The sequence below is a fragment of the Megalobrama amblycephala genome, linkage group LG11 (genome assembly GCF_018812025.1).
Source record: "Megalobrama amblycephala isolate DHTTF-2021 linkage group LG11, ASM1881202v1, whole genome shotgun sequence".
Taxonomy (NCBI): domain Eukaryota; kingdom Metazoa; phylum Chordata; class Actinopteri; order Cypriniformes; family Xenocyprididae; genus Megalobrama; species Megalobrama amblycephala.
This window is the reverse complement of record NC_063054.1, coordinates 1,968,711-1,995,427: the sequence shown is the minus strand read 5'-3', so window position 1 is coordinate 1,995,427 and position 26,717 is coordinate 1,968,711. Positions and strand designations below refer to the sequence as shown.

General features: G+C 40.1%; 1 protein-coding gene across 1 annotated transcript; it reads right to left on the bottom strand.

Moving 5' to 3' along the window:
- Window positions 1-1,510: 1,510 nt before the first annotated feature.
- Window positions 1,511-26,016, bottom strand: LOC125278889 (NACHT, LRR and PYD domains-containing protein 3-like). Its single transcript, XM_048208290.1, has 9 exons — window positions 25,881-26,016; window positions 23,009-23,154; window positions 22,788-22,910; window positions 11,252-13,102; window positions 6,922-7,095; window positions 6,645-6,818; window positions 2,817-2,990; window positions 2,692-2,738; window positions 1,511-2,284 (listed from the first exon to the last, which is right to left on the bottom strand). Exons 2-9 carry the CDS (start codon window positions 23,131-23,133, stop codon window positions 1,752-1,754), a joined length of 3,201 nt encoding a protein of 1,066 aa, XP_048064247.1. The 5' UTR covers window positions 23,134-23,154; window positions 25,881-26,016; the 3' UTR covers window positions 1,511-1,751.
- Between the last annotated feature and the right edge of the window lie 701 nt (window positions 26,017-26,717).

The window sequence follows — 26,717 nt, the reverse complement described above, 5'->3', positions numbered from 1 at the left end:
AGGAACGGAAAAAAGGGGTTTTCACAGGACTGTAAATGAAATTCAATTGTTTTTTGTTCATTTACATTTATTCATTTTTAGCATTTAGTATTTTATTTGTAATAAACATTTTAAGTGTGCTATTAGAAAAAGTGTTGTTTATACAGTATGTGGAATTATGTTTTTTTAAATATACGCACCCACAAATCTACATCAGGTCTACATATTGTCTCATGCAATACAAGCAATCAAACCAACATTAGGGATTCTGAGTTGATGCATTTAAGAAAAAAGACACAATCCAACATGATAATAATTAACAGAAAAAATGATGAGAACATCCATCATGTAAATAATACAAAACATTCTCCTACATCACGTGAACGATCTGCCCATACAGGCTATTTTGAACAATTGTGTGTAAATCACACCACACCCACAGACACTTATAGGTCTCCATAAATCAAAAGAACATATAGCCCAATATGAGCCGTAATGTCATATAATATATATTTTAGTGGATTCATTCTGCATTTGGTTTTCTCTCCTGAAAATCTGCAGTGTATATGTGGTCGTTGGTCCTCTTAGCAGCATGAAAAATAAAACTTTTATTTATATTACCTATACAGAAAGCAGGCAGAGAGTGCTCTCTTTATTAAGTCTAAAGCTGTCAATCACTTCAGATGCAGCACTCAAACCCTGTGATCAACGCTGCAAATCATGTAGTAATTAGAAACCTTTGACAGTCTTCAGACTACAGAGCATGAACACAAATAAGCTTGAGGCTGTTTGAAAGCAGATGATTATCAGCGGGGAGCAAATTGAGTCAAAACAGTGTTGGCTGTTGGATCCACAGTCCACCCGTGTCTATTGATTCAGACCCACTCTGTAAATGAATATTATTCCACATATTATATCTAATATTATGAATTTAAGTAAAAAGTAAAAAGCACAGGACAGCAGCCAGAAAATGATATGAAATTAACACCCTAAAAAGTAAAGGGCATGAGACAGTATCTGCAAAACCAAGCTTCAATGATTGACCAGACGGGTTTTCACAGCATCAGACAGGTAACAGCCATATCACCCTGTAGCCCAAGACTGGTTGCCCACTGAAGCTAAACAGGGCTGAACCTTGTTAGTACCTGGATGGGAGATCTCCTGGGAAAACTAGGTTGCTGCAGGAAGAGGTGTTAGTGAGGTCAGCAGGGGGCGCTCACCCTGTGCTCTGTGTGGGTCCTAACGTCCCAGTATAGTGATGGGGACACTATACTGTCAAAAAGCACCATCCTTTGGATGAGACGTTAAACCGAGGTCCTGACTCTCTGTGGTCGTTAAAAATCCCAGGATGTCCTTCGAAAAGAGTAGGGGTGTAACCCCGACATCCTGGCCAGATTTTCCCATTGGCCTCTCTCCATCATGGCCTCCTAATCATCCGCATCTACTGATTGGCTTCATCACTCTGTCTCCTCTCCACCAATTAGCTGGTGTGTGGTGGGCGTTCTGGCGCAATATGGCTGCCGTCGCATCATCCAGGTGGATGCTGCACATTGGTGGTGGTTGAGGAGATTCTCCCTTCCATATGTAAAGCGCTTTGAGTACTCAGAAAAAGGCTATATAAATGTAAGGAATTATTATTATTATTATTATTATTATTAAGCCCCACCAGCAGTTGAACGGTTAGCTCTGAACCTAAAAAATGAATTACTATCAAAACAATTAGATGAAGATAAACAACTACACATGAAAGAGGATTTACAAGTGTGTGTGTGTTATTTAATCTGACACAGAGACACTGATGAATCATTATAAACTGTAAATCCAGCATAGAGGGGTTCAGTGAATGTGGTGTTGAATGTGTGTAAGTGTGTGAGTGTGTGTGTGTCAGAGACGCTGTAGAAGGACAGAGTGCCGGCCAACACGTCCACATACACTCCTGCTCTCTTATAGGATGAACAGACAGCAGGTGGAACAGTCCTGCTCCTATTGTGCCAGACACTGAATCTGTTACCAGAGCAGTTCAGATTCCAGGATTTGTCATTTAATCCAAACACACAGTCACTCCCTCCTTTCCTGCTGATTCCTTTATATGCCACTGATATTTCAGCACCTCCGCTCCATTCAGCCTCCCAGTAACAGCGTCCAGTCAGACTCTCTCTACACAGAACCTGAAGATACTTTTCAAATCTCTCTGGATGATCAGGATACGGCTGCTTCTCTTTCACAAACGTCACCTTCCTGTTCTCCTCAGACAGAACGAGACGAGTGTTTACTGTGTTTGGATCCAGTGTGAGATCACAGGCCCCTGAACACAAGAAGAGAGAAACATCTATAACAACAACTGTGTGACTGTGTGTGTGTGTGTGTGAGTGAGTGTGTTTGTGAGAGAGTGTGTGTGAGTGCGTGTGTGTGTGTGCGCGCATGTTTTTGTGACATATCAGGACAGAAATGAGTATAATGACATGGGTATGACATAGGTATTACAAGGAGAGGGTGACTTATGAGGGCATTACCCATGTCTCCACAAAAGGCTTATAAATCATACAGAATAAGTTTTTGTGAGAAAGTAAAAGTGTGCACAGTCTCCTTTGATGGTTAGGTTTAGGGGTAGGGGGAGAGAAAATACAGTTTGTTCAGTATAAAAACCATTACGCCTATGGAATGACCCCACAATTCACAAAAACAAACGTGTGTGTGTGTGTTTAGACCTACACTTTCGTAGTCCTGCTGTGATCCTGATCTCTCCTCCATGATCCACACTATTAACACACAAACACACATTGATTTGATGTGCATCATGCACATGTTTAGTATGTCAGAATCAGTGTTTCACACACTTGAGTATCTGCAGTGAACAGTTTGGATCCTTCAGTTTGTCCAAAAGCAGCTTGACTCCTGAATCTGATGGGTGATTGTAGCTCAGATCCAGCTCTCTCAGGTGTGAGGGGTTTGAACTCAGAGCTGAAGACACAAAACCACAGCCTTCCTCTGTCACCATACAGCCAGACAACCTGCAGATGGATCAAAACAGCCTCATCATCAACAAAACACACATCAACACTCAACAGTTGCTCAACAGTAAACACAATTACTTATAATTCTCGGCCCGGAATTAGCCACCATTCCGAACCATAGGCTACTGCTAGAATGCAAGTTGTGAGGTCATCAATCAGAAACGGCCACTTGTCTGTTGTCTGGCTGCCAGTTGCTCCATAACTTGCTAAACATGATATTTGAGCAACATGAACACATATTAATCATGCAATTAAAGGAAATGACTGATCATCGTACATAATGCGGTCAATATTTACATCGCATATCGTGTGTAAAAACTTGCGTTACTAAGGCAACGACTGAAGAGCTCCGTTATCAGCCCCACAGTGAAAAAACAAAACCATGTTTGTAAGGTCCGGCTCAGAACAGGGGAGCAAAGATAATGGTTTGGCCTGACGTTGGAAAAGTGGCTAACAAAAAATATTAAAAAAAGATACACGATGCCACGAATTGCACATGTCTTAGATTTCACAAGTAAAATGCATAGTCAACAAAACCATTTTTCCAAATGAATCACAGAAACGTATGCACTTAATTATGTTCTTAAACATTTTTAAAAATAGTATTTTTATTCTTGGTTATACGTGAATGTGGATTATGGTAATTTTTTATTTTATTTTTTTATTTTTTTTGAATAAGCCCTTTTTAACTGCTCTCTGAGGTTAAGTTGAAAAAGTTCTGTAGGCTTGTAATCAAAAATAGGAGAACTACATTTGTTTGTTGCAAATTAGCTATTGAGATATTTACATTTCCTTGTTGGGGTAATATTGTTTCCCAAAAAAGTTTTCCATTAGTATAAGCATAATTGCACATTTTTTTACAGTTAATAAAATCTTTAAAAACAAGATGCATTAATTATACATTGATTTCCCTTAATAAAAAGTAAACTGAATAAGACGGTGTTAAAGGTGCGAGTGTGGATTAGTAATCTGGCCCCTTGGTATGAAGGAGAAAAAACGTTGGCCCTCGTCACTATCGAAGTTGCCCATCCCTGCGGTAGATCATTAAACTGTTACGCTGCTTTAGAAGTCTGTCTGAAATCAGTTTCGCGAGGTGCCTTCATGCACAAACACTGCCTTACAAGTAAATGGCTGATAGGGCAACAAGGAGGAGGAGAACAAACTATATATAATAATTTTCATATATAATAAAATACTTGTGTCTTAGTGTGTGCAGATGAACCACATTAAATGCATTATCTTGCTTTTGGGGGCATATGCTGCTTTTTGGGTATGTAGTCATTTAAGACAGTTTTGAAAGGTAATTATACCAAACCACTTTGATAACAGACTTTGCCCGGGCATTTCAGAATGACCATTTCAGATGTCAAGATCGGCCGGCTGGTTAGTCCAATTATGCTGTCCCATTGTGCAAAGTCACATCATTTTTTTGATGCGCATTGAGAAATGTATTCAGTAAATGTGTTTCCATAGTATTTTATGCACATGTTTTTTTGCCAGATAAAAAAATTATGACTCAAAAGAGTTTGATTTTTATGCACATTTTTAGAATTTATGCGCATCTTGGCATTTCCATCCAGCAGTTTTGTATGCAATATCCTAAAATGCACATAAAAATAAGTGGATGGAAATGTGATGTTTAATTTGGTGAGGTTTTAAATGTGCTTTGATTAATCTACTGCTAAAGAGTGCTCTGCTAGGACTGTGTTTGTCTGTGTGTGTTTTTTTTAACGATGTGCGATCTGACATTTACGGAGCCCCAGACATGACATTCTTGCATGTCATGTGTGGGGCTCCGTAGACATTATCAAGTATATAATTTACTTTACAAAATCCAAACAAAAACATACTTTGAGAGTCCAAGCATTCACTGCGTTATGCTGCCTAATGGAAAGCAGTTAGAAAAAAAGTCATACAGGGGCATTTCTTGTTTTTGTTATATTTGTATTATGTGTTATATTTGTTATATTTATCATGTGATAAAGTTGACCAATATGTCAGGTTTTGGGGTGGTGGAAGGAGCAAGGACTCAATAGTGCAGGATAGAAGTGCTTTTATTAACAATAAAAATAAAACAAAACACAACAAAAACTACCCCCTGGGGGGAAAAACAGACTTGACAAAACTAGACTCAGCTTGACTTGACTTGACTAGGACAAGGGAATGTACGATGACAAACCAGCACAGGACTGCAAACACAAGGAGAATAAATAGGAGAGCAAACAAGGCAGGTAATGAGGGAGGACAGGTGGGGCAAATGAACCAATAATGAGGTAACAAGATGGGCGGGGTCAAGACAATAGACATGAGAGCACATGGCACAAAGAAACACATGACAAGCCATGTGCTCACACCAAACATAACAAAAACACAAGCACATGGCCAATGAAGAAAAATCACAAGCCATGTGCTTACACAAGACGAGACATGAACACGCAACTATGAAAACTCATAAGCCACGTGTTCACATATAAACAAGATAACATGAGAGCACGCAGCCCGTGAAACAGACTGCGTGCTACACAAAAGACAAAACATGAAAGCACGCGGCAGGTGGAAACAACCACGTGCTACACAAAACATGACAATACAAGAGACAAAACATGAGACAAGAATGCACGGCAAGTGAAAGAACACTTGACCGTGCGCTCACAATAAAAGACAGGACTGGGAGCGCGAGTATCCCGACACGAAACTGAAACCAAACTAGACACGAGTGCCGGGATCCGAACGCCATGCTCCCAACATGAAACAAGGCATGCAGACAAGAGAGCGCACGGCTCGAGAACACTCGAGACCGTACGCTCACACAAAAACAGGACAAGAACGGGAGTGTCAGAGCTCTGTCACAAAACCAAGAAATAAACTATACAGAAGTGACAGAACCCTGACACAATATTACAAGGACAGAGTCGGTCTTCCTGAATGTAAGCATGATTGCAAATAAGATGTTATTTTAAAAAGTTCAATAAATAATAGTTTATATTGTGAGCTTTAGACACAATATTGTCTGGTTTTGCTTTATTTCACCAATAAAAATAGTTCCAAACAAAGCCACAGCAAAACTGTCATATTTTCACTACACGGTTATCATGGTCAAAAAAAAAAAAAAAAAAAAAAAAAAAGATAAAAATAAATAATGCCATCAGTCAAATTAATTTTTTGTTTTTAATTTTTGGTCCAATGAATCACACTTAAAATAAGAGTGTTGGCAGGTGGGGGGTAAATGCACATCAAATGCAAACAGAACCTGTTATTATCAGTCCTGGACATGTCAAAGTGAACATTCAAAACCTATTTGCCCTGTTGTCAGAGCAAGCGTGTGGAGTACGTCAGACATAAAACGGGGGCTCAGGTTACTGTTGTCACCTTGTCACATGGCTTCTGTTTGATTTTGACGTGTCGTGCTGCTCACATCCAGTGTCGACAGTGTTTTTTACAGAATGCAGACAACTGTCACACTGATGAGCTAACTTTTGTAAGTGTCTCCCTTTCATCTGTCCTCTCCTCTGACATGATTTTGTGGGAGAGAAGTAGCTACATACTCCTGTTCCTTGTTCAGATTACTCCATTAAAGATTCCTGAGGAGATCTCCTTTGTCGTGCAATTGAATACTACAACCCACCGTGACATTTATATATTCTTAAATACCTCATTATCTGCAGCTGACAGTTTGGACTCTTCAATCCATCAGAAAGAAGCTTCACTCTTGAATCCTGCAGATCATTGTTACTCAGGTCCAGCTCTCTCAGGACACAGTTTGGGGATTGTAGAGCTGATGACAAACTCTTACAACAATGAACAGAGAGATTACAGCCAACAAGTCTGAAAGAGAGCAGGACACACACATCAACAGTAAGATCATCTACAAACGCATCAACATTATGACCGTCTCACGGTAAATGATTTCTTATATGTTCTTAAATACCTCAGTATCTGCGGCTGACAGTTTGGACTCTTCGGTGCATCAGAAAGAAGCTTCACTCCTAAATCCTGCAGGTCATTGTAACTCAGGTCCAGCTCTCTCAGGACACAGTTTGAGGATTGAAGGACTGATGACAAACTCTCACAGCAATGAACAGAGAGATTACAGCCAGCAAGTCTGAAAGAGAGCAGAACACACACATCAATAGTCAGATCATCTATAGCAGTGGTTCCCAACCCCCCCCCCTTAGGGGGGCACCACAATTTGTGCGCGGGGGGGGGAGTTTATATGCTTTGAGGGCATACATGGAGACGAAAAACCTAGAAATGCTCCAAATGATTGGCGACTTATCCGAAAATGTTGTAAATTACTTTCTTTGATTCTACAAGTGGTCTCTAAGCTTGCCGATTTCATTTTTATGACGCAAAATTTGTGAGCTTGTTTACACCTGCTGTGAGAGCAAAAATGAAAAGTCAGCAGCGGCTGGTGTGTATACAATAACGCAGTGAAAACGTGTGTATGGTTCAATCTACCTTATAAAAAAAAAATCCAGAATTTTTCCACTCTCTTCTCTTCTTTCCCTAACATGTGAGCGTGTTTTCCTCAGAGCTTCAGGTGAAGGGTTGCCAGTAGTAGAGTTGCACCGGTCTACTGAACCGAACTATCAGAACCAGCCAGTTCTGTTTTTTGTCCCGGACTTGCACACAAAATGCATTGCAATCATTTCCCAAAATGTAATTTGTGTGGACATTAACAGAGGCCAGAGATGGGACATGCTGAAGACGGATGCAAAGACAAGAGTAGAGAAAATACTGTACTGGGCAGAGCAAGCTCACTGTTGCAATGCTTAAAATACTGAAAGACAACTCTACACATTAAATTGGGGTGGGGGCTTATTTGAATGCATTTCTGAAGGAACTTACATACTTTACTAGTTTCGATGACTTTTAAAAAAAAAAAAAAATCTGTATAATGCCTATTAAAGTAGTGTTTATATAAATGCAGTGCCGGTGCTGCCTTGTTTACAGAGGTAACCAAGGAAATTCTACACTACAAAAATGCTTTTCTTATTTATTATTTTGTCTCAAGAATTCTTAGACCAAGATGCTTTTGCTTTCATTCTTTTAAGTAATTTTTTTTATTTGATTTTTTTTTTAAAAAATCAAAATGATGTGTTTTTGCTTAAAACAAGCAAAATTATCTGCCAATGGGGTAAGAAAAATAATCTTGTTTCTGTTTGAAATCTTGTTTCTTGGTACTGTCCCAAACAGAGACAAGATTATTTTCTTACCCCATTGGCAGATAATTTAGCTTGTTTTAAGCAAAAACTCACATTATTTAGATTTTTCCCCAGAAAACAAGAAAAAATGTTGTTTAAATACTAAGTAAGAAAAGCATTTTTTGGAGTGTATTGCTGCTGTTCCATAAGCACCACCTTCTGGTAGAGAGTGAATTTGCATGTTGTTTTTTTTGTTTGTTTGGTTGTTTTTGTTTTTTTTTTGTTTTTTTTGGGGGGGGGGGAGGGTCCTTATATCTTTCTTATATGTATGAGGGGCTTATATTCTTATATGTAAAGTTTGGGAACAACTGATTCCAGCCCGTGTCTGACAGCTTATCAGAATTGTCGCCCCAAGCCCGACTGGAGCTCATGTTTTTTATTTTAATCCTCCCCCTAACACAGCCATTGTTGCAGCCATTAAAATAGTTCAGTTTTCTTTTTAATGCCAAAGTAGTTGTAATTCTTTTAATTTCTTTATTAAGTTAATTTAGAAGAATGTTTTGAGTACTATGTTTGTTAAAATAAAGTTTCTGTTTTTTCTGTGAAGACCACAGCAGCCGACAATGAGTTGACCACGTCTGATCGACTCTCAGATAAATATTCATAATATAACCATATAACTAATATAACCATAGTTTAAATGTTTATTAGCACTACCACGGTAAAAAAACATTTTTGACAAGCTGAGGTGGGCTGCTAAAAAAAAAAAAAAAAAAATGGCTTATACATTAAAAACATTACCTTACACCTAGCTATGCGTCAAAAACCAAGGAATTCACCAGAGAACATGGCCATTATTATTTTCAAACAAAAAGTGACACAACATGCTACAGCCAGAAGAACACTCTCATATAGAGAGAGAATTGTGGAGAAAAAAAAAAATCAGAGCATCCGCATTGGAAAGTTTTAATTAGGGATGCTCATAATCAACTGGTTAACTGTTAACCATAAATTTTGTTCAAAAGGTAAACAAACTATAAACGTATAGCTATAGACAATAAATCCTACAAAGAACAGCCTATTCAGAACAGAAATGTAACGAAAAATAAAAGAACACGTCAACTACCTATCTCTCCAATTCTGCACAAATCCAAATGTTTCTGTATTCACAATGTATTTGAATGATAAACTATATGTGGCAAACACCTGTCTCTTGTTTCAGTAATTGGCATGGAGAGAGTATTTAACGCCAGGAGAAACGGGAGGGTGGGAGAGAAAGAAGGACTACTGACTGCTGCACTCCGTGGATTTCTGTTGTGTTTTGTTTGGAGTGATTTCATGTTATTTTGTGACTGTTTTGTGCCTGTCTGCACACCTGTTTATTTGAATAAAAGCAGTCAGTAGTCAAAGCCGACCCTGTCATCTTCCTTCCTATCCTACGAACTCTGTTACACTATAATATGTAAATTATAGGCTTTGAACTTCGCTTATGCAGAATATAAGACGGTAAATATTAAATTGATGAACTGTCAACACAATATATAACAATACAATATATACGGTATGATTTTACCTCAAAATCCAACAATTCGACACAAAATGATAACTGCAAATTCATGTTTCTCTGCCAGTCCAGTTGTTTCTGTGAATTGCAGTGATTTATTTGCTTCTCTTTTTTTGTAGATTCCGGCAGTTTTTAAATATATACCTCAGGTTTTGTATCAAAGTTATTTGTAGCTTTGACTATCAATCTCAAAGCTTTTTCCCTTTTTGGATGTGTTTTGTGCGTTTTTCGCTGCATTCACGCTGAAAACCAATGCTGCCACTCAGTCTTTGTGCCACTCAGTGGGCGTGACCGCAGTCATAACGGTCGTCGGTGACGTCACGTGCATACCCTCTATTAGGCAGCAAGTAAATGGAGGAGCGAAAACTGGCCTGTGTGATCCAATCCAATAGACGAGCTCCTGTAGCTCAAATTGCTCAAGAAGTTAATGCTGGTTCTGATAGAAAAGTGTCAGAATACACAGTGCATCAGTTTGTTGGTATGGAGCTGCAGGCCAGTCAGGGTGCCCAAGCTGACCCCTGTCCACCGCCGAACGAGCCAACAGTGGACACGTGAGCATCTGAACTGGACCACGGAGCAATAGAAGAATATGGCCTGGTCTGATGAATCCAATCACGTTTTCTTTTATATCACATAACTCTAGGCTAGTTTTTAATCACACGCTTGTATGCTGACGAAGAAGATTGCTTGTGTGTTCGGCTAAATATGAGAATAAAGTACTTGCAACTCAGAACGCTTTTATGACACGATATTAATGTAACAGCAACCCTACTGCTGTGCTTCAGATATTTTAACACTGAAAAATTTAGCAATGCTTTTCTGAAGATATAAATATTGAGTTATGAATCTGAGAGACTCCTCTAAAATTCACTGACTGAAAATAATCTTTTTGTGCAAATATATGACTGTTTTTGAGCAAAAACTTTACTAACATAATAAGAGAGCCTCAAAGAACACAATTAAAATAATGAAAAGGCATGTCAACCCCCCTTTAAGACTCTAAAGGGAGTCGCACACCAGATGCGAAGCTCAGCGCCGCGACACATCTTTAAAATTCGAACGCATTGTTTTCTATTGTTTTCTGAGTCATAGATGGGCAACACGGACAGGCGCCGAATGTTGCCGCCGGTGCGTACACTCATAGAAAACAATGCGTTCGAATTTTAAAGACGTGGCGTGGCGCTGAGCTTCGCGTCCGGTGTGCGAGCCCCTTAAGACCTGATTTCACAGACAGGGCTTAGACTAAGCCAGGATCAGGCCTTAGCTCAATTAGGGCATCTAAATAGCTTTTATGAATGTGCCTTAGAAAAAAAACATTACTGGTGTGCATCTTGAGACAAAACAACGGCACTGACATATTTTAAGATATATCAGGGCAAATTACTTTCAGTTAAAAGAACTCAAACATGCATTTTAGTCTAGGACTAGCTTAAGCCTTGTCTGTGAAACAGGGGGTAAGCTTGTTATTTAGGGGAAAATCTCTTATTTAGGAAATGGTGCTAGATTCATTATTAAACATGATTATTTATTTGTTAATAATAAACACTCACCGAGCTTTTCTGCAGTTGATCACAGCTGGTATCAGTCTTCTTCTCCCCTCAGCTGATGTGTTGTATTTCTTCAGATCAAATTCATCCAGAACCTCATCTGATATCTGAAGCATGTAGGCGATTGTTGAGCAGTGAGAAGGAGAGAGTTTCTTCTCTGAGTGTTTGTCTGATTTCACAAACTCCTGAATCTCTCTGGACAGAGTCTGATCTTTCACTTCCAGCAGACAGACAAACAGATTGATGGATTGATCAGTTGAGAGTTCACGTCCATCTTTGATCTTCTTTTGAATGTACTGTGTAGTTTCTCTGATGTTCTCTGAGCTTTTCTCTGTGTGTGTCAGTAGATCCTGTAAGAGTCTCTGATTGGACTCCAGTGAGACGCCCAGCAGGAACCGCAGGAACAGATCCAGCTCTCCATTCTTGCTCTCAAGGGCTTTATTTACTGCTGATGTTAGTAACCTATACAGAGAGTGTTTATCAGATCTGTAAAATCTAAATTCATTCAGTAGTCCCTTGTTCTTCGTTAAATGGCAGTAAAACACATAGAAAGCAGCGAGAAACTCCTGAACACTTAGATGAATGAAGCTGTAGACTTTCCTCTGATGAATCACAGATTCCTCCTTAAAGATCTCAGTGCAAATCCCAGAATACACTGAGGCGTCAGTGACGTCTATGCTGCTCTCTCTCAGGTCCTCCTCATAGAACATCACATTGCCCTTCATCAGCTGTTTGAAAGCCACTTCAGCAAGTTTCACAATGACTTTTCTGTTGGATTTCATGAGTTTTTGTGGTTTTCTCTCTTCATACTTCTGATTCCTCATGTTGATCTGAATCAGCAGGAAGTGGATGTACATTTCAGTCAGAGTTTGAGGGATTTCTGCACTCAGATCTTCTTTCAGGAGCTTTTGAAGCACAGTGGATGAGATCCAGCAGAAGACGGGTATGTGGCACATGATGTGGAGGCTTCTTGCTCTTCTGATGTGTGAGATGATTCTGCTGGCTTGATGTTCGTCACTGATTCTCTTTCTGAAATATTCCTCCTTCTGAGGCTCATTGAATCCCTGAATCTCTGTCAGACGGTTGATGAATCTGGAGGGGATCTGATTGGCTGCTGCTGGTCTGGAGGTGATCCAGATGAGAGCAGAATGAAGCAGATCTCCTGTCATGAGATTTGACATCAACACACCCACTGATGAAGTCTCAGTCACATCAGAAACTTCCTGATCATCTGAAAACATCAATGTGATTCTGCTTTCATCCAGACCATCAAAGATGAACACAACTTTACACTCCTCATAAATCTTTGAGTCCAGATCTTGAAGTTCAGGATGAAAGTCCAGCAGAAGTCTGTGAAGACTGTACTGATGATCTCGGATTAAGTTCAGCTCTCGAAATGGAAGCACAAATATGAAATCTACATCCTGATTGGCTTTTCCCTCGGCCCAGTCCAGAATGAACTTCTGCACAGAGACGGTTTTTCCGATTCCAGCGATTCCTTTAGTAAGAACAGTCTTGATCTGGTGTTTCTCCTCAAGTCCTGGTTCAGGTGAGGCTTTAAAGATGTCATTGCAGTAGATTGGAGTGTCTTGTGAGTGTTGTGTTCTGGCTGTTTTCTCCATCTGTAAAACCTCATGTTCCTCATTCACTCCTTCACTCTCTCCCTCTATGATGTAGAGCTGTGTGTAGATCCTGTTCAGGAGGGTTTCATTCTCTTGGAGTTTCAGTCCCTCAAATAATCTCTCATACTTGTTCTTCATGCTGGTTTTGTGTCGGTCTTTGACTCTCTGCAGTTCATCATTCATTGGTTGAGGAGAATCTCCAGTCTGATCATCTATATCCACTCTGCTGAAACTACAAAGATGACAAAAAGAACAGATTAAAAAAGTATGTAAAGGATTTAAATGTATAAATAAAATAGTATTTACTCACATAGTAAATCAATACAGGTGTCAATCTTGTATTTTCTGTATAATTAATGTCTTACATTTCAGTCTCAGTTTACAAGTTAATTGAATGATATATAATCACTTGCATGTACAGTGGGTACGGAAAGTATTCAGACCCCCTTAAATTTTTCACTCTTTGTTATATTGCAGCCATTTGCTAAAATCATTTAAGTTCATTTTTTTTCCTCATTAATGTACACACAGCACCCCATCTTGACAGAAAAACACAGAATTGTTGACATTTTTGCAGATTTGTTAAAAAAGAAAAACTTAAATATCACATGGTCCTAAGTATTCAGACCCTTTGCTCAGTGTTTAGTAGTAGCACCCTTTTGATCTAATACAGCCATGAGTCATTTTGGGAAAGATACAACAAGTTTTTCACACCTGGATTTGGGGATCCTCTGCCATTCCTCCTTGCAGATCCTCTCCAGTTCTGTCAGGTTGGATGGTAAACGTTGGTGGACAGCCATTTTTAGGTCTCTCCAGAGATGCTCAATTGAGTTTAAGTCAGGGCTCTGGCTGGGCCATTCAAGAACAGTCACGGAGTGTTGTGAAGCCACTCCTTCGTTATTTTAGCTGTGTGCTTAGGGTCATTGTCTTGTTGGAAGGTAAACCTTCGGCCCAGTCTGAGGTCCTGAGCACACTGGAGAAGGTTTTCGTCCAGGATATCCCTGTACTTGGCTGCTGTGAGAAAGCCCTAACACGCCCCCTAGTGGTATGTATTATACGCAGCTCATTCAGGGCATGGACGTGCAGATTCGGCAGCTAAATACCGAATATGAATCAGGCTGGCTGGACTGTTTATTCCACTTTGTATATGTTTTCTCCTGTGCGTGAATGATTGCTGGTGAGTTTTCAACTGTATTCTAACTTTGTGATTGATATTGTCGTTCTGAATGTTGATATTTGCCCGTGGATTGAGCGCATTTGAAACTGCGTCACAAAGTGAAACCAGGGTGTATTCCTAACGGACTTTGATCTTGAAAATATGTGTTTTTCTAGTGAAGTATGGATATTATGTTCACTTACTGGTTGCATATCGCCCAGTTTGTTCAGTGTTTTTTTGGAAAATGTTGAAATTGAAGACATTGCATAATTTCTTGTAATATTGAGCATACGCAACGATCATGCGATCTGTTTTTCATTGTTTAGTTAATTATTTATTAATATAATCAGCACGCAGTTAAACTATGTATGTTAATTAATATTACTTAATAACTGAATGTTTGTCATTTTTCTGATATATTTACAACTGTTTTCCTTATTTCTTTTCTGTTTATTATAGACCACATGTGTGAAGTAACATATACAAACCTCCTTGATTAAACAAGTTAAACTGGGATTCCCTCTCCTGTTTCTCTTACCGGAAACACACACACCCCATCTTTGGTGCACTACACCTAAACCCCCTTGAGCGTCCCATATGCTCGTATATGGTCCTTCGAGCCGGAGGCGTGTATCAAGATGGATCCTGAAACTCCCAGTGCAACTCCCAGTGCAACTGAACCTGTTGTTCGACCTCGTCCTCCAAGAGAGAGACACCTTCCTGTCCATCTGGCCGATTATGATGTCCAGCTCCCACCTAACCTACATCCAGAGCCACCTCCTGCTGATTCGTCTTCGCAGAGACCATCCAGACCATCAAGACATGCGTCTAGATCCGTTTCTTCTGGCATGGTTTCCAGTACTTCATCCAGATCCCATCGCAGTGCACAACGCAGATCTCCCAGACATGGACTCTCTGATCTTCAAGCCGCCATGTTGGAGGAAAGGCTAAAGACTCTAGACTTGGAAGAACTTCAACAGCAGATTGAAGAGGATTCCATTGTTGATAAAGAGTGTGAGAGACTTGATGCTCAGGCTTGAAAAGCGCAGTATAGACAGGAACAAGCCACTAAGGCTAGAGAGTTGCTCGCTAAGCAGGTAGAGACCCGGCGGCGTCTCAAAAAGGTTCAAAATGAGCTTGAGGCTGCTAAATATGTTTGTGCACTTCTTAAACAGGAATCTCAAGATGTTAATGTTCCTGATTCACAGTCCAGCCATGCTGTTGATCCTCTGATTGAGGTAAGCGCTCGACAGCACAGAGTTGCTGCTACCGATGATCTTAAATCATCCGACCATGTAATACCTAGTCATTCTACCCCTTGCCTTGTTAACTTTATACCTGCAACATCAGTAATGCCTTCCCCTGTATTACCTGCTGCACACATTACTGCTTCAGTAGCTGAACCCCCGTTCATTTCTGTCACCTCAGCTGCAGAAGTAACCCAGCCCAGCATAGTTACAAGGTCATCGGCTTCGCTAGTTACTGCACAGCCCACCTTCATGTCTAGGCCAGATTATGCTGCTCCTTTACTCTTTAACCCAGCTGCGGTGGCCAGACCGCACCATTACTCAGACACCTCTGTCACCGATAGTCAGACACCCTTTGTTAGTGTTCTACCTACAGCCCCACCTACGGTTCCTGTGACGGATAAATATGGCCAACCTCGTCAGCTGGTACAGTCCGAATTAGGTGTCATACTGAATGCACCAGCAGTCAAATTCGGTGATGCAGAAGCATTTGATTCCTTTTCATTATCTATCCAAACACTAGTAGGGATGCTCAGAACGTTGGAGGGCCCAAATGTATATGAGCTGCGCTGTGGCTCTCATGTTGATTGCTTGTTAAGCAAGATGCCACCATCATATCGCGATGGGTTCGTCAAGTACTGTTTCAGCCGAGGTATTCTGCAAACTGGCACAGATCGCACCTATACATTACCTGATCTGTCTGCATGGCTGCAGATGAAGTCACAGGCGAAGCGCATCTCCAATAAAGCAGCTACCCTGTATCAGGCTGACAATGCCAGATCTGTCAAGAAATATCAGCAAAGGTCAGTACCTTCTCGCCCAAAAGAGAGATCCACATCTATCTTGTATTCAGCTGAGGCTAGTTCAGTCTTGCAGGGACAGACGAAATCTAAGACCCCTTCTAAGTTTCAACCCTTCTGCCCATACTGTAACACCAAAGACCACTTCCTTAATGCCTGTCCCAAGTTCAAGATACTGACCACAGAGCAAATAGTACAGTGGATATCCAAAGAGAAGCGCTGTTGGAAATGTGGGCGAATGCATACTCCAGACAGTTGTACTCTGAAAAGAACCTGTACAAATTGTAAAGAGTTACATTTGACCATATTGCATGATGCAGCCTTACAGATCCACAAGAGTGTGCTGTTGGTCAATGTTCCGACCCCTCAGGTCTATTTAGATCGGCCCAACCGATCTCAAAGGGTAATGTTGAAGATAATCAAGGTCTTACTGCGCAATCAAGAGAAAGTCATGGAAACATACGCAGTGTTAGATGATGGTTCAGAGCGTAGTATTGTTCTGTCACAGGCTGTAGACCAGCTGAATCTCCCTACTTCACCTGAAACACTCACTCTAAGCACTGTTCATCAGGATGTAGTTAATCTGCATGGAGCCACTGTTTCCCTTCATGTGTCACCCTTGCACAAACCAGGCCGGAAATACCTGATTCATCATGCTTTCACCGCAGATAACTTGAGACTTTTCGAACATTCTTACCCTGTATCTGCTCTTCAGCGCAAGTATGAGCATATTAGGTCCTTGCCATTGCCCTTGATAGACCGAGCCCAACCTCTATTGCTCATTGGGTCTGACATGCCTCACCTGATTACTCCTATTCAGCCAGTGTGCATGGGACCCACCAAAGGACCTATTGCTGTCTGTACCAGACTTGGTTGGACCCTCCAAGGTCCCATTGGGCTCAGTCAAACCACTCTTTCCCCTACATAGTGTTTCCACATAACCACAACCACACAGAATACAGAGTTATTAAAGAACGTGGAACGCCTCTGGCAAATTGATACTCTGCCCTACATTAATGAGAAAACAGCCACTCTTTCCAAACAAGACCAGTATGCCCCTGCTCTTCTCCAGACACATGCAACAAGGGTAGAAGTCAGCGGAGTTATGCGTTATGCCACTCCCTTGCTTAGACGACCCAATGCTGAACTTCTCAAAGCCCCTAAAGAAGCAGTAATGGCGAACCTTCGAAGCACTGAGCGTAAACTTGTTAAAGACCCTAGGCGAGCTGAGTCTTACTGTTCCGAAATGAGGAAACTGCAAGAAGCTGGCTATGTGACAGAGATATCAACTCAAGAAGCCGAGCAGTCTCCTGAGTCATGGTACATCCCTCACCATATGGTGACGCATAACTACAAGGACAGAATAGTTTTCAACTGTTCTTTTTCATACCAAGGCCAAGCTCTAAATGACATCCTCCTGCCTGGGCCCGTTCTTGGTCCGTCTTTACTTGGTGTCTTGCTGAGGTTCGGCAAATACCCTGTCGCATCAGCGGAGATGTGAAAGGCATGTTCCACCAGGTTTGCCTCTTGCCAATTGATAAGCCTATTGTGCGCTTTCTGTGGAGAGACATGCAGAGGACAGAACAGCCTAAGATCTACGAATGGCAAGTCTTGCCATTTGGCACAACGTGCAGTCCATGTTGTGCCATATATGCACTCCAGGAAATCACTCAGACCCACCCGCAAGTAGACCCAGCTCTAGTCAGAACAGTCAAAAGTTCCTTTTATGTAGACAACTGTCTACATAGCCTTCAAACAGTTGCTGAAGCTAGAGCATTAGTAGACGACCTATGGCAACTTTTGCTCACAGGTGGATTTGAGCTCCGCCAATGGGCCAGCAACAGACCCGAGGTAATCCAGCATCTTCCCTCTGAAGCAAGATCACAGAATAGTGAACTCTGGCTATCACAAAAGAGTACTGACCTTCTGGAAGGTACACTTGGGCTACTATGGAACTGCCTCAGAGACTCATTCAGCTACAAACCCAGTCAATCCGAATGCCTTGAACCCACTCTGCGTAATGTCTACAGAGTTTTGGCATTACAATATGACCCCCTGGGTTATCTAATTCCGTTTACTACCCGAGCCAAAGTGCTGGTCCAGGATTTGTGGAAGAACAATCTTGGGTGGGATGACCCAATCACATCTGAGAGCCTGTTAACCAGACGGCAAGACTGGCAACAAGAGCTTCAAAGTTTGAATCAAATCGCAATCCCAAGATGTTACACTCCATTTGAGGGGCATGGAGAAATACTTGATCGGGATTTACATATATTCTGCGATGCATCAGAGAGGGCTTATGGCTCAGTGGCCTACATGCGCACAGAAAACAATGAAGGACATGTGCATGTCTCATTTGTGTTAGCCCGTTCACGAGTGGCACCTCATAAGCAAATGACGATCCCTCGGCTGGAGCTTAGTGCGGCACTTACCGGTGCGCAGGTGGCTAATATCCTTCAAGCTGAACTAACTGTTGACATTAATCATGTCATTCTCTGGTCAGACTCATCGACCGTCCTCCAGTGGCTTAAATCTGACTCATGCAGATACAAAGTCTTTGTCGGGACACGGTTGGCCGAAATTCAGACACTTACCGATGTTGATTCCTGGAGGTATGTTGATTCAGCGAACAACCCTGTTGATTTCATAACAAGAGGACAGTCGTTAAAGGATTTAACCCCACCTTGTCGATGGATTAATGGACCAAATTTCCTGCATCAGCAAGAATCATATTGGCCCACTTTACCAGCATATGAACCTGAACCAGAGGCAGAGTTGAAAAAGTCAGCAATTTGCCTGCATATATGCACTAGTTCAGACATTCCCCTTCCTGATGTCGACCAATTTAGTACCTGGACTGAGCTACTAAAGAATACAGTGACATCCCTTCATGGGGCGGCTACATCTTCCACGCAGCCAACAGATGATCCAGACAGTTACATCTCAGCAGAGAAGCTCCTACTACAAAAGGCTCAGAAAGATTCCTTTCCTGAGGAGTTTAAGGCTCTCGCCTCTGAACGACCATTACCGTCCAACAGCAGATTAGCATCCTTATCCCCCGAGTATGTCAAAGATAGTGGACTTATCAGGGTTGGAGGGAGACTAAGACATGCTAAGCATATGGAATTGGATGCAATACATCCCATTGTGCTTGATCCGCAACACAACCTAACCAAGCTTCTGATCAAGGACTATGATGCCTCCCTTTTACACCCTGGACCAGAAAGAGTCTTTGCCGAGCTGAGAAGACGATACTGGATTCTGCGAGGAAGGGAAGCTATCAAGAAGCATCAATATATGTGTATGGACTGTCAGAAATGGCGTGCCAAGCCTAATATACCCAAAATGGCCGACCTCCCACCAGCACGTCTGCGTCTGTACAAACCCCCATTCTATTCCACTGGAATGGATTGCTTTGGTCCATTCACAGTGAAGATTGGCCGAAGAACAGAGAAAAGATGGGGAATAGTTTTCAAATGTTTGACCACCCGTTGTCTCCACCTTGATCTCTTAGAGAGCCTTGACACAGATGCATTCTTGATGTCTCTCCGCAGATTCATAGCTCGAAGAGGGAAACCATTTGAGCTTCTTTCCGATAATGGTACCAACTTTGTTGGTGGAGACAAAGAGTTGAGAGCAGCCTATGAAGCCATGATACCTCAACTAAAGGAACAACTCGCAGAACAACAGATTTCATTCAAATTTATTCCACCTGGTGCCCCTCATTTCGGGGGAGCTTGGGAACGGGAAGTTAAGTCAGTAAAGCAGGCCCTAAAGGTAGTACTGAAGGATCAAACAGTGACTGAAACTGTACTGCGTACTGTGCTCACTGAGGTACAGGGCATCCTAAATGCCAAGCCTTTGGGATACGTGTCCTCAGATGTGTCGGATCTAGACCCAGTTACACCTAGCATTCTCCTAATGGGTCGACACGATTCCTCGCTTCCACAAGTGCTCTATGATTCAAGTAATCTTTTGGGAACCAGAAGATGGAAACATAGCCAGGTACTTGCTGACCATTTCTGGTCTAGGTTCATCCATTACTGTCTCCCAAATCTGCAAGAAAGACAGAAATGGTGTAAAGATGGAGGAGAAATTGGTCTAGACTAGGTGGTACTGATAGTGGACTCACAACTTCCACGTGCATGTTGGCCAGTAGGTAAAGTGACAAATATTTTCCCTGGACTTGATGGACGTACCAGAACAGTTGAAGTTCAAGTAAACAATAGTACATATGTGAGACCTGTATCCCGTATAGTCCCACTCCCTAAGCTTTCTGATGATGACCCTGTTGAGCCTACCAATTAGTTAGGCTTTCTCACTATGTCCTTACTCACATTTGGGGGCGGCTGTGTGAGAAAGCCCTAACACGCCCCCTAGTGGTATGTATTATACGCAGCTCATTCAGGGCGTGGACTTGCAGAATCGGCAGCTAAATACCGAATATGAATCAGGCTGGCTGGACTGTTTATTCCACTTTGTATATGTTTTCTCCTGTGCGTGAATGATTGCTGGTGAGTTTTCAACTGTATTCTAACTTTGTGATTGATATTGTCATTCTGAATGTTGATATTTGCCCGTGGATTGAGCGCATTTGAAACTGCATCACAAAGTGAAACCAGGGTGTATTCCTAACGGACTTTGATCTTGAAAATAAGTGTTTTTCTAGTGAAGTATGGATATTATGTTCACTTACTGGTTGCATATCGCCCAGTTTGTTCAGTGTTTTTTGGAAAATGTTGAAATTGAAGACATTGCATAATTTCTTATAATATTGAGCATACGCAACGATCATGCGATCTGTTTTTCATTGTTTAGTTAATTATTTATTAATATAATCAGCACGCAGTTAAACTATGTATGTTAATTAATTTTACTTAATAACTGAATGTTTGTCATTTTTCTGATATATTTACAACTGTTTTCCTTATTTCTTTTCTGTTTATTATAGACCACATGTGTGAAGTAACATATACAAACCTCCTTGATTAAACGAGTTAAACTGGGATTCCCTCTCCTGTTTCTCTTACCGGAAACACACACACCCCATCTTTGGTGCACTACACCTGAACCCCCTTGAGCGTCCCATACGCTCGTATAGCTGCATTCATCTTTCCCTCGATTGCAACCAGTCGTCCTGTCCCTGCAGCTGAAACCAGTCGTCCTGTCCCTGCTTAGATTTAAGGCCAAAAAGTTCTATCTTGGTCTTGTCAGACCAGAGAATCTTATTTCTCACCATCTTGGCAAACTCCATGCAGGCTTTCATGTGTCTTGCACCGAGGAGAGGCTTCCGTCAGGCCACTCTGCCATAAAGCCCTGACTGGTGGTGGGCTGCAGTGATGGTTGACTTTCTACAACTTTCTCCCATCTCCCGACTGCATCTCAGGAGCTCAGCCACAGTGATCTTTGGGTTCTTCTTTGCCTCTCTCACCAAGGTTCTTCTTCCCCGATAGCTCAGTTTGGCCGGACGGCCAGCTCTAGGAAGGGTTCTGGTCATCCCAAACGTCTTCCATTTAAGGATTATGGAGGCCACTGTGCTCTTAGGACCCTTAAGTGCAGCAGAATTTTTTTTGTAACCTTGGCCAGATCTGTGCCTTGCCACAATTCTGTCTCTGAGCTCTTCAGGCAGTTCCTTTGACCTCATGATTCTCATTTGCTCTGACATGCACTGTGAGCTGTAAGGTCTTATATAGACAGGTGTGTGGCTTTCCTAATCAAGTCCAATCAGTATAATCAAACACAGCTGGACTCAAATGAAGGTGTTGAACCATCTCAAGGATGATCAGAAGAAATGGACAGCACCTGAGTTAAATATATGAGTGTCACAGCAAAGGGTCTGAATACTTAGGACCATGTGATATTTCAGTTTTTCTTTTTTTAATAAATATGCAAAAATGTCAACAATTCTGTGTTTTTCTGTCAATATGGGGTCCTGTGTGTACATTAATGAGGAAAAAAAATGAACTTAAATGATTTTAGCAAATGACTGCAATATAACAAAGAGTGAAAAATTTCAGGGGGTCTGAATACTTTATGTACCCACTGTATATATTGGCATGGCTTAAAAAGATGTGGGCAACATTCCCCTCAGCTGCCGATACACAAGTGAAAGTGTTGTAGCGCAGCTCTCTTATAGTTCAGACGTGATGTCATTTGAAGCCAGAAGCCATTTGCTCATTGTGAGAGACAGAGAGAGAGAGAGAGAGAGAGAGAGAGAGAGGAAATGCAGCTCTTCTGATTCATTCACTCTGCTTGTGAAATTATTTCTCACAAAAAGTTTATCTAAGAGATTATCTACGTTGATTAATTTACTAATTAATGTTTGCAGTAATTTCCTGCATTATAAATGTGAAACCTGCTGAATGAGTAAAATTATGTGCAATACTCATAATCCTGCACAGAAATTCAGACCACATATGGTATTGATTTTATAACGATACTACGATATTAGATTTTGATACCATACTGAAGACACGATTGTGGTTGTTGCTTAGGCAACCCCTAAGCAGCATTTACTACAAAACAAGGTTTTCATGATACTTTACTGTTTCATAATATGATATTAAGCTGTTCTGAAAACACTGTATCATGAGAACCATGTGTGCTGCACATGCATACTATATTTATTTATTATCACACTAAGAAATCTGTCCAATCGTTTATAAATTATTACATTCCTGGATTAACAAATTAATCTGTAATTTTGTGTCTCACCTGGGGTCAGAGGTCACTGCTCCATAACTGAATACCGGAGGCATAAACATTGATCCGTCACTCTTCATAGACACAGAGCTGGGTTCTGGAGATGAAGATATCTGTCTCTTCATCCTGTAGATACTAAGAAAACACACCAAAATAATTCTACCTTTAGTTCTGCCTGCCGTATTATTTATTATGAGACAGTCTATTGTCTCTGATACTAGATCATATCTCACCTGGGGTCAGAGGTCACTGTTTCATCACTGAATACAGGAGGATGAAACATGGATCCATCACTCTTCATAGAAACACAGCTGGGTTCTGCAGATGAAGATCTCTCTCTGCTCTCTCTGTTCTCCATAATGAGAAACTGACTTCAGACCTGCATATGGAAACACAGAGAATAAATTACACATAATGTTTTAAACTATTCCAGTAATTTCAGTTAAAACAAATCTTAATTCTACACAGACATTCTGGAGAATTTGGTGCTTCAGACTTTGTAGCTTCAGTTTCTGGAGGATCATTTTCTTATGATGTCCATAAAGTAATGGTTTACTGACTGTGGAGGAACCAGATCTGAACCCACTGAACTGCTCTGAGATGAACTGATCAGTGATCCAGACCCCATTACCCAACGTCACTGTCTGACCTCACTGGCTGTTTCCATCCAAAGTTGAGAATTTAACTTCTTCACAAATTTGGAATATCGCATAAAACATTTACGAATAAAGCAGCGTTTCTATCCAGTGAGTCGAAGAGAGTAAAATTTTCACTTCCTGATAAACTGACACTAAATATCTCTAAGAATAATGGAAGTTGCTGCAGTAGAAGCCACTGTATAAAATCATTTTTGTATATAATAAATAACTTGCACCTCAGAGTGCGCAGACGTAATAATAAACACTGTCATGTTCTCTTGCATTCAGATTCCTGGTGTTTGTGAACACAATCGTGTGAGACGATTCTGGGAGGTAATTATACCGAATCATTTTAACGACAGACTTTGTGATAGAGGGGCGTGGTTTGCAGATCTTCACACACTGGATGAGAAGCGCCACATTTACAATTATAAAACATTTCAGAATCCTCCATTATAATGCATTATAACTGCTCCACATCCTTGTTAATGTAGACTACATAAAGACTGTAGACACACTGTAGACTGTACATTTTAATATTAGTGATAATAGTAGCCTGTTAGTTAAGTTTATATTTTCATTTAAGCTTAATTTATGACTTTCTGTATAATTGTATTTTTAGAGATAGATATAGAGATCACGGTTCTCCCATGATTCTGAATACAAAACAGACAATCAAACAAAATATTCTACTTAATGTTATAAATGAGACGATTTATAAATGTATAAATGTTATGATGTATATTTAAGTATTTATAAAACAATAATTTTATAATAATTTTAATGAATTCATTATGTAAAAAATCATTTGAAATTAATAAACTTGTTACATTCAGAGTTTTTGAAAGAATTTCATCATATACATTTTAACAGTCACTGGTCGCCACCTACAGGCTCAACATTGCACAACATTAGTTTCAAAGGTCATTTACTCATTTTGGTTGCAGTTGCCACAACATCTGTGTTTATATCCGGACTATAAACTTTTAGCGAAATATTTTTGTATGTTTGTAACAGAAGTGATAGCAATACTGTCAGCTGAAAACACGGTCTGTGAAGCTGTTTCAGACATATATCTTACATGAGCGCTGTGCTCTCTGGATCAGCGGCAGCATTAAAGAAGGTTTAAATTATATTCCAGCATGATCATAACTTTAAAGGTTTAATAGACAGCAGAATCTTTGTAATTTAGGAATAAGATCATGTGTGTGGTTGAATGGAGATTATAATATTTAAATCATTAATTGTGCATATATGGACCTGTAGACTATATATATTTGTAGCCTATCATATTTGTACTAAACCTCTAAAGTTACCCGGGACCAGCCCTCCACTTCTGTGAACCATGGATTAGTTTTCTGATCTCTTTATGAACTTTTTGAAGCGTCAAAGTTTCAATTGCATAGGCTGTCTATGGAAGGACAGAAACCTCTCGGATTTCATCAAAAAATATCTTAATTTGTGTTTGAAGATGAAGGAAGGTCTTGCGGGTGTGGAACGACATGAGGGTGTTGGACAGTTCGATTACTTACATTGGGTGTTGTAAATGGGAATTCATTCAGTAAAAGTGTTTCCATCATAGTTTATGCACATTCTCATATAGTATTTATCAGATTCAGTTGAACACATACATCTTTTATGCGCATTTTTAGAATTTATGCGCATCTTGTCGTTTCCATCCATCCATCTTTTTTTTTTTAATGCGATACACCAAAATACGCATAAGTGAATAGATTCAAACTTACATATGCTCTTGTGTCTTATTGAAATTTGTTGAAGATTATTTATCCATTATTGATTTTTAGTTGTTGAAGCACTAGTAAACAAGTTATTACAGTATTAAATTTTTCAAATGTTTAATAGTTGCTCTCCCTCTAGTTTCAATGTATTTATTAAACAAACAAGTTCGTTAAAAATTAAATCACACTGACTCAAATTTCACTTTAATCATATTATTTCAACACATTCTTTTTTTATGTGGAAAACAGGTGTCAGTACTTTGAATATTATATTATATCAATCCCTGCATCCCAATGTGCATACTATCCACCCTATCCGCCCTAAATACTGAAAATTACTAATGCCACATACTATTTAGGATGGATAGAGATATCATATATATATTCTATAGATATCATACTCTAAACAGCTTCTCAGATAAAACATTTCTTATGTGGAAATAAAGAAGACTTCAGGAGGATTACAGACTTTAGGTTTATGTCACAACTAATATGATAAAATATAATCAAGGCCGGTGCAGAGACAAACTTGAATCCGAAAAGTAAGATTAACCCTAAGTAATTGATAGTTGATCAATCTGGTCTAAAATTAGTGGTTGTTTATGAAACTGGCATCTGAAGATGAACTTGACACTTTACGTCATAATATTGAGCTTTAAATTTAGGATAGGCTAGAGCACAGAAAACAATAATGTGACATGATATCAGAAGCCGATAAATAATCTTACCGTAATGTGATATTTATGACAGATTTTACATTCTTAAGGATCGAGTCTTTACTTTCGGTTTGGACACAAGCGTTTCTTCAGAATGCAGAACGCGCATGCGCAGGAGGCCTCAGGTGTCAACAACAAATAAACCCCGCCCATCTCTCCTTCTTCTTTTAGTTTTCTGTCGGGTTTCAGTCTATTATTAGTTGTGATTAGCGCCACCTACTGTACTGGAGTGTGTAACATAATGACTTCCTCAATCTCTAATTACATTCTACTGATTAGTGCAGAAACTTCATTAAAGCCTTACAGCTGCTTCCATCTGCTTATTCCCTATTTCTGTTCATTTCTTTCCACTTCCTTCCATTTTGTTGTAATTTCTTTCAATTCAATTGTCTAAATTAAAGGTTTAGCAATATTTTTTTACATTTACATACCTTACATTTATCTTTATTTGTAAATTCACACTTTAATATGTGAATTATATTATCAGAAACTAAACACATTTAGCGCCATCAGGCTTTTGTTTGTGTTTAATGGATAAACGGAACTGCGCACTCAGGTTTATGGCTGCTGAAAATTTACCCACCACAAGATGGCGCTGTTTTGCGGCACTCTAGAGAAAAGCTTTAACCCTTAGTACTATTCAATAGTATTAGGCCTTTTTGCAAATGTTTCAGTCAAATCTAGGGCCCTATGAAATCTGTTTGAATGTGTCCCAAATTACATTTGAACTCTTCTGGATTAAATTTTAATGGTCAAATTAAATTGTAGTAATAAAAAAGCATGTCTAATTAAATGAAATCATAAACTTATATAATATAACATCAGATTATTAAAAGTTTACATTTCTTG

Coding starts and splice junctions, on each gene's coding strand:
- LOC125278889 (XM_048208290.1), bottom strand. CDS start 23,133: ATGGAGAACAGAGAGAGCAGAGAGAGATCTTCATCTGCAGAACCCAGC. Junction 6,819..6,921: donor TGTCAGCCGCAGATACTGAG/GTATTTAAGAAC, acceptor GCTCTCTTTCAG/ACTTGTTGGCTGTAATCTCT. Junction 2,991..6,644: donor TGTCAGCTGCAGATAATGAG/GTATTTAAGAAT, acceptor ATCCATCTGCAG/GTTGTCTGGCTGTATGGTGA.